Source organism: Giraffa tippelskirchi, chromosome 11 (assembly GCF_054371585.1).
Source record: "Giraffa tippelskirchi isolate mGirTip1 chromosome 11, T2T-mGirTip1v1.2.pri, whole genome shotgun sequence".
In the NCBI taxonomy this organism is placed as follows: Eukaryota; Metazoa; Chordata; class Mammalia; order Artiodactyla; family Giraffidae; genus Giraffa; species Giraffa tippelskirchi.
In genome coordinates this window covers 59334410-59353067 of record NC_137285.1, presented here as the reverse complement: position 1 = coordinate 59353067, position 18658 = coordinate 59334410, and the positions used below count along the sequence as shown (strand labels likewise).

Sequence of the window (18658 nt, the reverse complement as noted above, 5' to 3'; positions counted from 1 at the left end):
ATATATATGTTCAATGCATGAATTAAAATTTTGGATCTTTTCTCTGCCTTTTAATGAGTTTTTTTCCCTTTTCAGGCATTTATAATTCCTATCTCAGACTTTCTACTCCTTCCTGAATATCTTCACTGTATTATCCCATAATAACCATCTCTCAAAACTGAAATTACTGTGTATTCCCTTTCCCGTGTCTTCTGTCATATATTCACCATCTCAGCTAGTAATGACACTATTCACTGGACCACCCAAGATCACCCAGCCTGTATTTCTCCACCTTGTTTGCAAAGATTTTATGAAAAGCTTGAAATTTAGCCTCCTGAAATTCAGAAACATTATAAATCATTCCATGGTATAGCAATCTAGTGAAAACAAAAATAATCATAAAATTAAATTAAAATAAAGGAAGTGAATTCAGAATGGTATGACATTCATTTTGTACACATTCTGGCTCTTGACACCACTACTACTTTCTTCAGTTCTTCACATACTATCCCATTGATAACTGATACAGTCTGATATTAAATAACACAAGAACACCTGCTTTCATCAAGGAAGCAAGAAAACAGCCACCCCCAACTCATTTCTAAGAAAACTTGCAGAAAACCAAACTGCCTATATTTTCTAGCTGTGTTTACATGACATGAACAAGAAGTTTAACCACAAGAAAGTGGTATAAGCTGTCTGAACTTCAAAATTGGGACAAAGATCTTTCTGTAACAGGAATCTCCTACCCCTGAGCCATGGACCACTAGCAGTCCATGGCCTGTTAAGAACCGTGCTACGCAGCAGGCAATGAGCAGTGGGCGAAGCATCATCTGTATTTACAGCTGCTCCCCATTACTTGCATTGCTGCCTGTGCTTCCCTTCCTGGCAGATTAGTAGCAGCATTCAATTCTCAGGAGTAAATCAGTACTTGGAACTGGGCTCGTGAGGCATCTAGGTTGCATGCTCCTTATGAGAATCATCCCCAAACCACCACTCCGCTCCCCCAGGCCCCTGGTCCGTGGAAAAATTATCTTCCGTGAGATTGGTCCCTGGTGCCAAAACAGCTGAGTACCACTCTCTACCACTCTGTATCACCTCCTTTTGATGCTATAATCCTTGCCCAAGGTCACCATGTTGGTTCCATCTGCTCCTGACCCAAACTCCAAAGGACCGTGAAAGGGCAGAAAAGAGGCACTGACCCTGATCCAGGAAACCACCACCCATTTCCATGCACCTACGTGAACATGACCTCTGCCCCATTCTATCCCTTTGCCCGTTTTCCTATGAAAAGCTTGTCCTTGTCTATGGGAGAAGGTGCTTTTAGAGCAAGACCTCCTGCTTCTCCATTCTTTTGTCAATGAATACTTTTTCCGTCTACTGCCATAAAAAGTAATTTCACCTTGTTGACGCCATTGACAACCTGGCAGGGAAAGAAGCAGACTTTATTGGTAACATTCCTGTGTGGAGTCAGAAAGAAAACACCCGAGAAACAGCAAAAAGAACAATGAGAGGGGGATCACATAAGTTCTCATCTCTAAATCACAGCCGTCTTACCCACAAAAGTGACATGAGGACAAACGGATGTCTTGTTTCACAGGGAAATTCAGAGTTTCAATTACTTTTTTCATGGAAGAACTGATCCAGAGGGAGAATAGGGAAGCAGGCGCTTGGGAGAGGGATTACAAGTCCCCTCCCTCTCCAGGCTGCTCTGAAGACTGTGTACATTTCCTGCTTTTCCAGTAAAATCTGACCTGCTTTCTGACCCTCACTCTGAGTGTGCTTGCTCGAGCGCCTCCCCAGTTCCTGGAAATGACAGTCCCTAAAAGACATAGGTGTCTGGGAATAACAGGTCGAGTATAACATCGTAAGTTGTTTTTAAAATCTCCTGAATTGTTTTGGGGATTTATTTCATTATCTAAAACTCGATTCTAGGGACAAATAATCTGTGGACAGGCACTGATCTTCATTGTTCTTTCTGATCAGAGAGGAGAGAGACAGATGGCAGTGGGTAGATTCAGATCTCCTCCATAACTGACTTAAGTTTGGATTGAGAGCAAAGGGCTACCCCAAGAGGAATAAATGAATATTTTGAGAGAAGGACCAGACAACTCATTATGTTCCCTATTGCATAGATAAGCTCATGAAAAATGGACAACTCTGGTCACTCTGTTACAGAAAAATCAACTCCCATTACACCTTTGGCATAAACACCCTAGTCATTATGACATCTTCCAGGGTAATTTTTTTAAGTGCCCTACAGATAAAAACATGTATGTACATTAAAACAGTGTTTTAAATGCTTGTATTAGAGAGAATTCCCTGGGAGTGTGTCATGATTATCTCACCCATATAGGCAGAATGAATTAAATTTGAACAAATCCAGTTTTTCCTTTTGGCAGTCTGTGATGTGAAATGATAATTTTGGTTTAATTCATAATAAATAGTGCTCCTCCAAAAAGTTAATACATGCAGGAAAGAATAATTGCATTTTTTGAACTGAATTTTGGATTTAAAAAATTCTTTTTTTGAGAAAGAGCTGTTGGAAAATTGAAACTAAGCAGCAATAGCAAAAAATAAAACTCATCTTTCCAGAGATATGGCCTGATGGGCTGGGAGAATGTCTTCCTAGGAAAATCAGATGTGGGGTAGGGAGACGAAACCCTCCCAGATCACTGTGTCATTTGCATTTCTGGATAGGTGCTGGTTAGAGCACTTTAGGTAATTAACTGTTGAAGACAAGTATCCTCAGAGGCTCTAAATAGAATATCAGCCTCCACCATTTAATATGATCTAGTTAGAGGTTGCTGTGGCTTAAAACTCAACATTTAAAGAACTAAGATCATGGCATCTGGTCCCATATGGCAAATAGATGGGGAAACAATGGAAACAGTGACTATTTTCTTGGGCTCCAAAATTACTGCAGATGGCGTACAGCCATGAAATTAAAAGACACTTGCTCCTTGGAAGAAAAGCTATGACCAACCTAGACAGCATATTAAAAAGCAGAGGCATCACTTTGCTGATAAATGTCTATCTAGTCAAAGCTATGGTTTTTTTCAGTAGTCATGTATAGATGTGAGAGTTGGACCATAAAGAAGGCTGAGCACTGAAAAATTGATTTTTTTGAACTGTAGTGCTGGAGTAGACTCTTGAGATTCCTTTGGACAGCAAGGAGATAAAACCAGAAAGGAAATCAACCCTGAATATTCATTGGAATGACTGATACGGAAGCTGAAGCTCCAGTACTTTGGCCACCTGATGCGAAGAGCTGACATTGGAAAAGACGCTGACGCTGGGAAAGATTGAGGGCAAGAGGAGAAGGGGACGACAGAGAATGAGATGGCATCACTGACTCAATGGACATGAGTTTGAGCAAACTCCAGGAAATAGTGAAGGACAGGGAAGCCTGATGTGCTGCAGCCCATGGGGTTGTGAAGAGTTGGACACGACTTAGCGACTGAACAACAATGACAACCAAAAAAGAGGGCTCTTCATTTTCTTGTGTCAGGGCAGGCTGGCTTCATGAGGAATGATCAGAACACAAGAGTGTGGAGAGCTCAGAAGGAAGCACGTCTCATTCAGGTAGTTAAACTATTTAAAAATTTTGCCTCAATTAAAGTGATGTTATCTTCCACTTCAGAAGGATTGCACCTTTTTAAAAAGTGCCAGGAATTCTGTTCTGATGTTTGAAGTGAGCAGGTTTTGCTAGCATGAAGTCCTAACCCCTTTGGAAGATTTGCCAGTGGAGTACTAAATAATACTGAGACAATATTATTTATGGAAATGTATTACCTTCCTGTTCTTAAAAATCTCTATCACCCATGCTGAATATAATGCATTGTTTTTAAACTGAACAGACCTCATATAGGGTATTAAAGTAGGCCAGAAACTTGTTTCACTTGTTAGCCAAGTTGCTTTCAGATCCAGCATTCAAAGCACGAACGCATCACATGCTTCTGCTTCAAGGCTGCATGTACAGGAAACGAAAGCCCTCAACGCAGCTTGGTAGCAGAGGATCCAAATCAGAGTAAATTGTGTAAATTATAACTAAATTGCAAAGCATTTGGACAAAGCAGGCATGCTAGTCTAATCAGGAAAGCGGTGATATTTACTTTTTGATAATGCAGGTTGGAAGAGGAATTGGGGGCAGGGAGGCATCACAAATCTCTTTTGATGTATTTCTGAACTTGGCAACCTGAACTGGTTTTGCCACATATTTGCAGCTTAAAAAGTATTTGACTTTTACAGCAGCCAAAGTAAGTATCCTTTAATCACTTTCAACCCATGAACAGATGGGCGAAGAGTGCTTTTATAAATGGAGCATACAAAATACTTCAATATCAGCCAAAACTAATTAGTAGCAATATCTGAACCAAACTCTAAAACTGATTTAGTGTTTAATATATATTAACGTATAAGCATTAGCAGTTGAAAGGAAATTCCCTGTTCAAATGTTTGCCAAGCTCAGTGTCTAATATTCAGACATGATTAACTTACTAATTAACTTATTGTATCTTTTCTCACATGTAATCTTGCTTAATTTCTTCTCTCACTGAAAACTCTTTGATCTGATACCTTGATCATAGATTTGTCAAACAAACCTCAAGTGAAAGATTTCTTTTTTTTTTTCTTTTTCTTTTTCTTTTTTTTTATTTTATTTTTTTTTATAAATTTATTTATTTTAGTTGGGGGCTAATTACTTTACAATATTGTAATAGTTTTTGCCATACATTGACATGAATCAGCCATGGGTTTACATGTGTTCCCCTTCCTGGACCCCCCTCCCACCTCCCTCCCCATCCCATCCCTCTGGGTCATCCCATTGCCCGGCCCTGAGCCCTTGTCTCATGCATCGAACATGGAATGGTGTTCTGTTTCGCTTATGATAATATACATGTTTCAATGCTATTCTCCCAGAACGTCCCACCCTCACCTTCTCCCTCAGAGTCCATAAAATTGTTCTATGCATCTGTGTCTCTTATTCTGTCTCGCATATAGGGTTATCGTTACCATCTTTCAAATTCCATATATATGCATTAGTATACTGTATTGTTGTTTTTCTTTCTGGCTTACTTCACTCTGTATAATGGGCTCCAGTTTCATCCATCTCAGTAGAACCGATTCAAATGTATTTTTTTTAATGGCTGAGTAATATTCCATTGTGTATATGTACCACAGCTTCCTTATCCATTCGTCTGCTGATGGACATCTAGGTTGCTTCCATGTCCTGGCTATTGTAAACAGTGCTGCGATGAACATTGGGGTACATGCGTCTCTTTCAATTCTGGTTTCCTCGGTGTATATGCCCAGCAGTGGGATTGCTGGGTCATATGGCAGTTCTATTCCCAGTTTTTTCAGGAATCTCCACACTGTTCTCCATAGTGGCTGTACTAGTTTGCATTCCCACCAACAATGTAAGAGGGTTCCCTTTTCTCCACACCCTCTCCAGCATTTATTGCTTGTAGACTTTTGGATAGCAGCCATTCTGACTGGTGTGAAATGATACCTCATTGTGGTTTTGATTTGCATTTCTCTAATAATGAGTGATGTTGAGCATCTTTTCATGTGTTTGTTAGCCATCTGTATTTCTTCTTTGGAGAAATGTCTGTTTAGTTCTTTGGCCCATTTTTTGATTGGGTCGTTTATTTACAATTCAGCTATTCAGCTCTGGTCTTTCTCTCAACCTTTATAGGGTGACTTTCAAAAGAGGTGGCTTGGGGACAAAGAGGGTAATTTCTTCTATGGTGATAACTAGTTTTATACCTAGTTTCCAATGACTTATGTTTATGTTTATAGATAGTTTCTAACAGAATTTTCAAAATTGAGGTATAGTTGACGTGTAATGACACATTAGAGTCTCATGTGTACAACATCATGATTCGATATTTGTTTCTATAGCAAAATGATCACAGAAAGTCTAGTTAATGTCCATCATCTCATATAGTCACAATTTTTTTCCTGTGATGAGTACTTTTAAGACCTACTGTCTTAACAACTTTCAAATATACAGTATGATATTATTAACTATATTTACTAACTGTGCTGGACATTACTTCTGTAGAACTTACTTATTTTATAACTAGAATGTATATCTTTTGGCCCTTGAGTTTTACAGATACTCTTTAGTGACTGAGAATCTGTAGAATGATAATTCTTTCTATATCAGAACTGTGAAATCTATAAAATGATAACTCTCTCCATATCAGAACTGTTTTAAGACCTTATGAAGGCTAATAAATTTAAAAATTAACATTTGAAGAAGTAAGCAAAGGATAGTTCCTACTGATTCTCTAATTCAGAGGTGGTTACTGAGCCTCCATCTATCTGACAGTCATAATGCATTTCCCCATCTCATCTACTTACTGCTGATGCTTGTACTTTTCATGAAGTTGAACATTCATGTAGTAGAGTCAGTTCATGTGGTATGCCTGTCTTTTAGTACCCCTGAATCAAAGAAAGAAAAAAAAACCCTGAAGTCAGTCACCCAAATTATCCAAACCATTGAGGACTGGAGATTGCCAATGCCAACCTTTCTGAAGTCATGACATAATTTTGTACTCTCTTGGTTTTATACTGGGGTTCCCAACATCTGGGATCTAATGCCTGATGATCTGAAGTGGAGCTGATGTAATAATAATAGAAATAAAGTGCACAGTAAGTGTAATTTGCTTGTCCTAACCATCCCCTACCATGGTCTGTGGAAAAGTTGTTTGCCATAAAACCAGTCCCTGGTGCCAAAAAACGTTGAGGAGCGCTGTAGTATCATACATATGATACATATCATAAATTGAGAAGCCTGTACTCTAAGTCTTCTCCTTCTACTATAAATTATTAAGAAAATATATTCTGTGTAAGGCTATCATTCTTTTGATGTTTCTTTCAGGGGACATAAGTCCCATATAAGTTGTGTTAGCGACTTTGGGCAAGTGTGAGAGAAAAGTCGAAGCCACCTGTTGAAGTTATGTCTGAGTGGAATAATATATGTTTAGTGTGTATTTGATATAATAAACAGAAATATCAGAGTGGAGAGAAATGGAATCCTCTATTGAAGACATACACATTCATTGCATAAGGATTTAGTCACTTATCACCTTGAAATAGGGCTTCCCAGGTGGCCACTTCATTGATAGCTCAGTTGGTAAAGAATCTGCCTATAATGCAGGAGACCCTGGTTCAATTCCTGGGTCAGGAAGATCCACTGGAGAAAGGATAGGCTACCCACTCCAATACTCTTGGGCTTCCCTTGCGGCTTAGCTGGTAAAGAATCTGCCCACAATGCGGGAGACCTGAGTTCGATCCTGGGTTGGGAAGAAGGGAAAGGCTACCCACTCCAGTATTCTGGCCTAGAGAATTCCATGGACTGTATAGTTCATGGGGTCACAAAGGGTCGGACACGACTGAATGACCTTCACTAAAGGTGGCCCTAGTGGTAAAGAACCCACCTACCAATGCAGGAGACGTAACAGACACTGGTTTGATCCTTGGGTTGGGAAGATCCCTTGCAGGAGGGCCCAGAAACCCACCCCAGTATACTTGCCTTAAGAATCCCATGGACAGAGGAGCCTGGCTGATTACAGTCTGTGGGGTCACAAAGAGTCAGACTGAAGTGAGTTAGCATGCTGTTTTGTCGAAAGTTTTCACTTTCTTCTCAGGTTCCTGTTAACAAAATAAGCCACTCATTATATACAAATAAACAATACAAATATTTATTAGAGAGCTATCTAGTCTACTTTCAATATACTAATCTTAAAAGAAAACAAGAAATAGAAACAGCAGAGGAGGGCAGTTGTATATACATCACCATACTGGATTTGCAGACATCCAGACTTAGCCCTGGGAAGTTCTGTATGACAGCAGTCGGGAGTTGCAATTGGGAAGAGGTCCCAGGCAGTGTCAACTCCATGGGTGAGTCTTCAGACTGCTGTTTCTTGGCCCCACTTATAATCCCCAGGCCACAAACCAATTATTAGTTTAGGAGCAAAAAAAAAAACAAAAACAAAAAAACCAGCAGCTCTGCTATTATGGTACTTTTTTTACAATGCGGTTTGCTTTGTTTTGCAGATCTTGGAATGTTGCTAAATCCAGGGAGTGGTTGGCCAGACCTCCTCTAGGGACTTAACAGATTCCAAGATCTGCTTCCTATCTATTGTGTTTCTCTTCCAATCCTCACCGATGTGGCTGACGCCCAGGGCAGCAGTCTGGGCAGGGTCTAGGTAGGTCAGAAGCAAGGCAAGGGGCCTGCTTTGCTCCTTCGTCTCTGAAGCCTGAACAAGACTACTTCTATTTCATTTCTCTAACACACACACGCACACATCTTAAAATAGGAACATACTATTCACACTGGCAAACCTCAAGTTTTTTTTGAAAAAAGTCATCCCATAAAATCTTTGTCATGAATGTTGCTACTTGACAGAGATAATTTACCTCTGAAATGAAATTTTAAAAAAATATCGACTTGACAGTTACTGTATTACCGTGTGTGTATAAACATGAGTATGTGCATCAGTGATTCATTGCTACAATAACATCACAGAATGTAGTAACTGAAAACAGCCACTGTCATTTCTCATGAGGCAGTTCTGATGACCTGGTCCACACTCAGCTGGTATCATCTGGGGTCACTCAAATGGGTTCCTCTTGTCTGTTCTCATGTGGCCTCTCATTCTTTAGAGGCTTGTTGGCTTGTTCTCATGTAGATGAAGAGCTCCAAGAGAATGGAACTGTGTAAGGCCTCTAGGGGCACATGCTAAGAACTGGCTTGGCATCATTTCCATTGAATTCTTTTGAGCAAAGCAATTCACAGGGCTAACCTAGATTCTTGGGTGGGTAACTTGATTCCCCACCTGATGGGTGGGGCTGTAAAATCACATTGAAAAGACAGGGACATAAGGGGGCGTGAGTTAGCCATCAATGCAATCAGTTTACCACAAAGCATGCTCCTAATATATTTATATTAATAATATTTTAGTTGTTATATATTTAACTTAAGAAGGAGATTTTTCTTTAGTATCTTTTCATGGTTTGGACTTGGATAAATCGGACAACTTTCAATATAGTGGTGCTGAGTTAAGTAAAACTGTGGACATTATATCATGGGAATAATCAAGGAAAAGATACGGTCATGGATGACAGTGGCACATAACACACTTTATTTGGCTCACATGGACAGCTGTGAGAGAGGACGTCCCTCACAGCAGAAGACCTAGAGACCATGACATAGAGTCACCATTCAGAAGGGGAAAAGAGTAAGGGACCTCCTGTGGGAGTGGAGGCAGGGGAGCTTACATGTCTAGGTGATTTCACTCACAGCAAGAAGGGGAGTCTCTGGGTCAGTGAACTCTGATGGGCAGCAGTGGCTTGAAGTCTTTCATAGCCTCAAAGTTTGTCTTATCTTTGGCTAGTAAATGTTGGTTATAGTTTTATAGGAAAGGCAAAGCAGGCAGGTTCTAAATGGCCAAAAAATATGTTATTCAGGCCATATTTAAAACAGTTGGATCTTTAAGAATTTTGAGTTTGGAACTAGCAGGCTTTTGTTTCTAAATATGGGATTTGAATTTGAATTGCAAAGAATTTTGAGAGGCTGCAAAGTATCAACAAAAGTCATAGGTGCCCTTTTAGTGAAAAAAAAAGTAACATAGTCACAAATCACGTTAAATATTAGGAATACAAGATTTTGTAAGAAGTAGATCACAAAGAAGAGAAAAAATGTGTAAGTATTTATAAGAAATATTTTTTTGTGATGTAAGGAATTTTTGCTTCCTAAGAAAACTGTAATAAAGGCCCTGAATGATTTTTCCTCTCTCCTATTAGGAGCAGACTGTTATTCAAAAATCAGTTTTTTCAGTGTAACAGAAAGAAAATCAAATTCTGATTTTACTTTTTTGTGTGTACCACCTATGCAACATTTCATAGTCAAGGATTCACAAGCATTTCTCTATTTGAGGATTAAGCTTATCAAAATTGACATAACTACCATCAAAATTTGGCATATTTCATAGCTTCTTTTCAAGCCCATTATTTGTAAATATAATTCACTTTCCATCAAGTCTTCTATAAATTATTCTTCAGCTTCAAATTTTTCTTTCTTTTAACATTCCAATTGTTTAGTGATATGTTGTTGATCAAAGTCCATATGGCTAGGGCCTAAGATAAATCCTTTTCTTTTTCAATTGATTAAAAAGCAGACAAAACAAATCCATCATTTTGTAAACATTTTTACATTTCCTTATTCTTATAATTAATGTCATTCTAATCACTCATGTTAACTATAGCTTTTAATCACTCATTCTAATCATTCATGCTAACTATAGCCTTTAACCAAAATAACTAACTTCAATTCTCCCCCTCCGTCTCCCGAACCCTCTTCTGTTGCAGGAAGGGGGACCCCTTCCAGGGCCTGAAACCGGGCTCTCGTCTAACACTTGCAAATGAATTGTCTGAAGAGATACATGTGCTGACAAAGCAAGAGATTTTATTGGGAAAGGGCACCGGGTAGAAAGCAGTAGGGTAAGGGGACCCAGGAGAACAGCTCTGTCACATGGCTTGCAGTCTCGGGTTTTATGGTGATGGGATTAGTTTCCAGGTTGCCCTTAGCCAATCATTCTGACTCAGAGCCCTTCCTGGGGGTGCACGCCTTGTTCAGCTGAGATGGACGCCAGAGAGAAGGATTCTGGGAGGTGGTTGGACACGTGGTGTCTCCTTTTGACCTTTCCCGAACTCTTCCGGTTTGTGGAGGTTTATTAGTTCTGTGTTCCTTACCAAGACCTCCTGTCATAAAGCAACTCATGCAAATGGTTACTATGGTGCCTGGCCAGGGTAGGTGGTTTCAATCAATGTGCTTCCCCTAACACTTCCACATCACAGACAATTTTCAGTACGTGACAAAGAATTCTGTGCCATTCTAGGCAACTTAGGAGAATAGCAGAGCTCCAGTGACCACTGCTGGTACTTTAACAATACACATCTCACATCACCTGATGGTCAGGTGCATATGTCCCTTTGAGATTTATTTACGCATTATTGTTAGAACATATACGTTTGACCATAAAGTTGGCTCATTTATGTGTTTCTAGAAAACTTCTCTTATTTCTTCTGAGAAAAAGGAAAAAAAGTCATGAACTCAAAATCCTTTTGATTTCACAGTAGATCTTAAAACTCTGGACAAGTCAGAAGTAACCATTTCTATTTTATTTTCATTCCCAGTTTATCTCGTACATGGAGGCCTATTCATAAAAATTGATGTAACAGAGCAAAAATACTCTTAGAAGCCAGAGCTCCCTCTTTTATGAGCTATTCAAAATCAATCTTAATTTAAACAACCAAAAAGAAAACTTTGCTTTATTTTCTATGCCTTTTCTGGTAGCTTTGTCTATTTAAATATTTCTCTCCAGCACAACATGTTATATTTTTGACTCAATCTAGGGAAGTTTTCTCAAGAGAGATAATGAAAGAACCAACCAAAGATACAAAAGAACTACTGTTACATGAACATCATACAAGGCTAACTTCCTTTCTTTTGCAAAGACAGGACAATGTTTATTTGTATACACACAGAGAAATGCTAGCCTCAGTTCTGTGTCTCTAGCTTTAGATCAAAAGTAAATCCAGAGGACAGTTTTCTGTGCTTGAGCAAATCTCACTGGTCAGTAGTGGCTACTTGGGTGTAGGAAGGTCCAAGGGTCAAAAAGGATCTCCAAGGAATACTTGTTATGAATTTCCTGATCTGGAGCTGATCTCCAATCTAGTGGGGACAAAAGTATCTCAAATGCTTTTAGGTTTTGTTGTAGTTGTTTAGTTACTAAGTTGTGTCAGATTCTTTTTGACCCCATGGACTGTAGCCCGCCAGGCTTCTCTGTCCATGGGGTTCTCCAGGCAAAAATAGTGAAGTGAGTTGCCATTTCCTTCTCCAGGGGATCTTTCTGACCCAGGAATGCATCTCCTGCATTACAGGTAGATTCTTTACCGCTGAGCAACAGGGAAAACTTGATTTTAGGTATATACTGATAATACAAGGCATATTAGAAGATACCACAAGTTTCAAGACAAACTAACAGAAGAAATAAATGGAAAAAAGATCCCCTGTTATCTCCCATCTACCACCCAACAGAGACTAGATGGCTGGATTCAATCATCAAAATCGGACTTCCAACATTTTAGTCACCAGGGGAAGAAAAATAATGATCATGTGCAAACTAGAACAGGAGTCTGTAAGAACCAGCTTAATGCAAATATCAAAACAGATCCAGAGAAGAAAATTGTAGAAACAGCCCATGATATTCACCCCGGGAATCAAGAAAGTTGGGTCTGGGATTTAGAAGTCTATACACAGTGTACTTTGTAGGGCAAGACTCAGGTCTGGTGTGTGAAATGACCTGGCTATCTCATTGGAACTCCAGCTGTGAAAGATGCGGAAGCAAAAGCAATTAAGAGGAAAAAAAGGTGTTTGTATGCTAAAAATTGGAAGGAAACTACACTTTGAACTTTGGAAGACTTTGAAAAACCTGACTGCCATGTAAAAAATACAAAAGATATACGAGGGAAAAAAGCAGACAGAAGATTACCGAGGTCACAGACTTTCATGCAGAAAGTCTGTAGTCTTCTCACGTGGTCATCATAGCTGCAAGGGCCGTCTGTATACACAGTCTTCTCACGTGGTCATCATAGCTGCAAGGGCTGTCTGTATCAGTGTTACGGGGCTTGTCATATTTTCCAGTATGATCACTCACTTCTGTGATCCTGTAGTCCATGGCTCTATCAATATGTACCCTGCCTCTCAGTTGAGAGCATTTGGAAAATAAAATTACTTTTCAGAGGAGTTTGGTAAGCAGAGTATCAGTGCTGAATAATTTTGCAGCAGTCTTTAGTTTAAAATAGCTTCTGGGACAGGAAAGTTATTTTTACTAATGTGCCTTGTCATATGAAAATATTTTGTTCCTTAGATACTGTATGTCTCTTTTGAATATTTGTGGATAAGCTTTGACAGATTCACTTTCTTTTAGGTTTCATTTCTTCAGAAGGTCGATTTATGTATGTTATATTGATTTTGACATATTCAACCTTCTTTGGAGAACCCTATTGGGATGTTCAGATGATAGACACATATACGTATATATATATATATATATACACACACATATATACATGAATTCTATGTGCTAATTACAGTGTATTTTATATTTCATTATATTCATTATGAAATTGAATTTAAGACTTTTTAGAAGTTTGTTTTTCTTATTAACTATAATAAGAAATTTTATATTTTATTTTTAGCCCCAAATCCATTCTTAGTAAAAGTGATAAAATTGACAATAAAGTTAAAAGAATTGGACCACACATAGAGATCTTCCAAGTGTTCCGGGGAAGAAAAAAGTTTTCAGTAACCAAAAACATAATTAAAATGGTCACCGTCGTGCAGGCATTTGTCAGAGGGTGGCTCGAACGCAAAAGATTCCAAAGAATAATGACCAAGGTAAAGCATATATTGAATATTATAATGTGTTTAAAAATTCTTTGTTCTCCCAGTTTTACTGAGATATAACTGACATGTAGCACTGTACTAGTTTAAAGTATACAGAACAATGATTCAACTTACATGCATCATAGAATGATTTACCATGATGAGTTTAAAGAACGTTCATCATCTCCTATAGATACAAAATTAAGAAATAGAAAAAAAATGTCCTCATGATGAGAGCTCTTAGGTTCTCCTCTCTTAACATCTTTCATATATAACATATAGCAGTGTTGGTTATATTTATCCTGGTGTACATTACACCCCTAGTACTCATTTGTCTTAAAACTGGAAGTTTGTACCTTTTCCCTGCCTTCAGCTGATTTCCCCTCCCCCTACCTCCTGCCTCTGGTAACCACAAATCTGATGTCTTTTACTATGCGTTTGTTTATTTGCCTTTTTATTTGTTTTTGAGGGGTAATTGGCCTATAACACTGCATTAATTCCTGTTATATAACAGAGGATTTGATTCTTCTATACATTTCAAACTGATCACCACAACAAGTCAAGTTATCATTTGTCACCATACAAAGGTATCATGTAATTATTGAGTATATTCCCTGTACTGTACATTTCATACCCATGACTCATATAATATACAACTGTAAGCTTATACCTCTTAATCTCTGTTATCTGTTTCTCTTCTCCTTTGGATCCCCTCTCCTCTGGCAAAAACTTGTTTGTATATATGACTTTGTTTCTGTTCTGTTTGTTCATTAGTGAAATCATGCAGTATTTGTCTTTCTCTGTCTGACTTATTTCACTTGGCATAAGATCCTCTAGGTCAAAAAAAAACAAAAAGGAAAAAAATATCCTCCAGTTCCATCCTGATATCAACTAGGTTGTCAGAAATGGCAAGATTTCATTCTTTTTCTTTCACTAATGCCTCATTATATATAATATATATTATATATGCTTAATATATATAATATAGTATATATTATATAAACATAATATATATAATTATGTGTATGTTCAGGTAATTATACATATATGATTAATTATAATTATATGAAATATATAATTATATATAAATATATGATATATAATTATAGTATATAATATATAAACATAAATATATATTATATATACTTTATATATATAATATAAAACATTATATATATGGGGCTTCCCACATGGCTCAGTAGTAAAGTGTCCGCCTGCCAATGCCAGAGATGCAGGAGACGTGGGTTCAATCCCTCGGTCGGGAAGATCCCCTGGAGGAATAAATGGCAACCCACTCCAGTATTCTTGCTTGGAAAAATCCCATGGACAGAGGTGCCTGGCAGGCTATAGTCCATGGGCTGAAAAGAGTCAGACATGACTGAGTGACTGAGCACATACATTATGTATATACCATATCTTCTTTATCCATTCATTCATCAGTGTACATTTACATTCAATTAACAGACTTTTGAATAGTAACCTGGTCAATATACCTATGATTTTCCCAAAATAAAGTCTTTTGGTTTAAAAATTTGTTATGAATAATCTTCTCTTGTGACAGTTGCAGATTGTGTCAAGCTGGAGACTGTGAACAAATGCCTGGCTTATCCTTAACCCAGTAGTCCTGGGACTACTTTTACCCGAAGGCTCAGAGCACCCATCTTTACGTTGGTTTTGTTTCTCCTATGCTATATGCTAATTCTCTGTTTAAAGCAACTTTCCACTTCTCTTACTCCTGGGTACTCTTGCAGAGCATAAACCTTTACCTTAAAAAGAAACCACATATATCCACCTAGCAGCTTTTACAAACAACAGTCCCAACATTCAAAATACATCATAAGGACCTATTTTGGCTGGGCAAATGCAAGAGAATCTGAATGGATGGATTTTGGTGAACCTTTGAGAGAAATCCAAACATATTCTCACCTGAAGTCTACCAATTAAGAAATTTAGCAAACCAAGTAGAAATGGAAGAATAGGTCAGGAGTGCCCGCCTGAATTGCTTGATTTTCTGGGAGGAGCTCTCTCAAATGGCCTTGCACTATACATCCTGAATACATTTCTCCGAGAACATAGAGATGCTGTTAGAACATAATCCATTTGCCTGTCTCTGTATGTATATTTATACATGCATTAATGTGTACATTTTATCATTCAGTCGCTAAGTTGTGTCTGACTCTTTGTGACCCCATGGACTGTAGCACAACAGCTCTCTGTCCTTCATTATCTCCTGGAGTTTGAGCAAATATATACATATAACACACATTTGTAGTTGTGATGATTATATAGGATAAAGCATGTAAAACTCTGAAATAAAACATTTCATATAGCTAGCTAATCTTTCACTCATTCTGTGAAATAGCTGCTATATTCATTTTATATGTGAAGAAACTCATGCTCAGAGAAATTAAGTCATTTGACCAAAGTTGCCCTGCTGGTAAGTGACTGAGCTAGAATTCAAACCTTTGTCTGACCCCAAAGCTCATGTTTATTCTACATATTATTTCATTGGCCTACTTTATGGCTAATTGCTCCCTAATCTAATCTAAAGCCGTATTCCAGACTTGTCTCTCTAGCTCCAGATTGAGGCATTTAATTGCTTGTTTGCAAGGTCCATAGTTAAATCAGACTCCACAGAGCCTTAAATGAACTCATTTTCTTATTCCACAAAGCTCTTCCTTTCCTGTACTACCTATTTTGGTGAACTCTCCCAACACCCATTCTCCAAGCTATATACCTGGAGTTTTCTTAGTCTCGTTCATCTTTCTCACCCCCATATTCAATTGGTTACCACTTTCTTAATATTTCTTATGCGGCTCTTCCTCTCTGGGCTCTTGCCAGAGCTCCTATTCATCACCCCCTTGCATAGAGAACTGCAGTAGTCTCCTAATTGGTCTCCCTGCCTGTAGACCTACTCCCATCTAATCTGTCATGTGCAGTTGAGGAAATTCCACTCTGATGACCTTATTCTACTTCTTACAGTCTTTTGATGGCTCCATATTGCTTATCAGATGAAATCTCTAATACACAGCATACATGAGCTCCCTGGTCTGGCTTTTTCCCACTGTCCAGGCTCATCACATGACACTTTCTCATTAATACCCTGTGCTCTAGAAAAGCCCAAATCATTTAATTCCCTGTTTGATTACTATTATCTTATGTGTTAATGCTGACCTTTCAGACTGGATTACTCTTCCTCCCTAATTTTCTAATAAACTCCAATTCTTTCTTTAAGAACTTAAATGTCCACATCTAGAAGAAAAGCTATGACCAACACAAACAGCATATTAAAAAGCAGAGACATTACTTTGCCAACAAAGGTCTGTCTAGTCAAAACTATGGTTTTTCAGTAGTCATGTATGGATGTGAGAGTTGGACTATAAAGAAACCTGAGTGCCTAAGAATTGATGCTTTTGAAACTGTGGCATTGGAGAACTCTGAGAGTCCCTTGGACTGCAAGGAGATCCAACCAGTCCATCCTAAAGGAAATCAGTTCTGAATATTCATTGGAAGGACTGATGCTGAAGCTGAAATTCCAATACTTTGGCCACCTGATGCGAAGAACTGACTCATTGGAAAAGACCCTGATGCTGGAAATGATTGAAGGCGGGAGGAGAAGGATGAGATGGTTGGATGGCATCACCAACTCAATGGACATGAATGTGAGTAAGCTCTGGGAGTTGGTGATGGACAGGAAAGCCTGGCATGTTGCAGTCCATGGGGTTGCAAAGAGTCAGACACAACTGAGCGACTGAACTAAACTGAACTGAAACACCTTCTCTGGTCCATCAAGCAGAGCTGATTTCTCCATTTCTGGTCATTATTGTGCTAGTCATTCTACATTTTGACCTTTTGTTTACATGTCAGTCATGGACACTACAATCTATATGACCTGTTTGGGAGTACACACTATTTTTATTTATAACACCACATATTGTTTTGACACATATAGTCTCTCTCATTTTAACTATGTTCACTTATTTGCTGTTTTTCATGTTTATTTACTTGTTTGTATATGTTTATGTACATATTTTAGATGTATAAACATATGTATGACATATATGTATATATGTTTACTTGCTTGTGTATGTTTGTTTATGTTTTCTGTCATGTTTGCTACTGTGTTCAATACCTAGAACAGTGCTTAGCATGTGACAGGTACTCAACAAATGACTTGTTGAATGGATGAATTAATACAACAAAATATATTTATAGAAGTTTGTCAGGGCACTGCTGCTGCTGCTGCTGCTAAGTCGCTTCAGTTGTGTCCGACTCTGTGCGACCCCATAGACGGCAGCCCACCAGGCTCCCCCATCCCTGGGATTCTCCAGGCAAGAACACAGGAGTGGGTTGCCATTTCCTTCTCCAGTGCATGAAAGTGAAAAGTGAAAGTGAAATCACTTAGTTGTGTCCGACTCTTCGCAACCCCATGGACTGCAGCCTACTAGGCTCCTCCATCCATGGGAGTTTCCAGGCAAGAGTACTGGAGTGGGTTGCCATTGCCTTCTCCTGTCAGGGCACTAAAGATTCATATATATATATATAACATGTATATATAAACATATATAAATAAATATAGCATGTCATATGCATGACATTATACATATGATAATGTAATTCGTGTCCTACTCTTTGCGACCTGATGGACTACACAGTACATGGAATTCTCCAGGCCAGAATACTGGCGTGAATTGCCATTCCCTTCTCCAGAGGCTTTTCCCAACCCAGGGATTGAACCCAGATCTCCCAGATTGCAGGCGGATTCTTTACCAGCTGAGTTACCAGGGAAGCCCAGTTATATCATCATTTAACTCAATTATAGCAGTTCCTGATGTTGGAGAGAATTGTAGCGTCATCCATTACATCTGGGACAAAAATAGATCTAGAAAACTTAGAGAGCAGGAATGGGCCCAAGATGATAATGAAAAGGAGAGATTGACAAAGAAAAATTTTAATTTCTATATGGAGGTGAAATTTGAAATGAAAAGAGTGAGAAGCCCTTTTCAAGGATCCCAACAAATATAAACTAGATTGTTGACTTCCATTTGGTTATAAAATTTGTTACGATCATTGATTTTCTTTTTTATTCCACCATTGGTATGCTGCTTTGTATGTTGGATGGCTGTTCTGTTGACATAGTTAATGTTGTTTTGCTCACTGTTGAAATGCTTGTGTGGCAGGCCTGTCATGAATGCATAGTCCGGTTCCAGGACTGAGCCT

The 18658-nt window shown here is 38.5% G+C and overlaps 1 protein-coding gene across 33 annotated transcripts in view; it reads left to right on the top strand.

Annotated features, from left to right (window-relative positions):
• Nucleotides 1-18658, top strand: part of IQCM (IQ motif containing M) — a 589121-nt gene that overhangs the window by 254484 nt on the left and 315979 nt on the right. For 28 of the 33 annotated variants that reach the window (XR_014069346.1, XR_014069348.1, XR_014069351.1 and 25 more), the window contains one exon: nt 13252-13450. The exons of the other annotated variants lie outside the window; for them this stretch is intronic. Coding sequence is in view for 21 of the 28 variants with exons in the window: in XM_081544028.1 (XP_081400154.1) it covers nt 13252-13450 (199 nt within the window). In the remaining 7 variants the exon portion in view is untranslated. The remainder of the gene's footprint in view (nt 1-13251; nt 13451-18658) is intronic. 33 annotated transcript variants of the gene reach the window in all.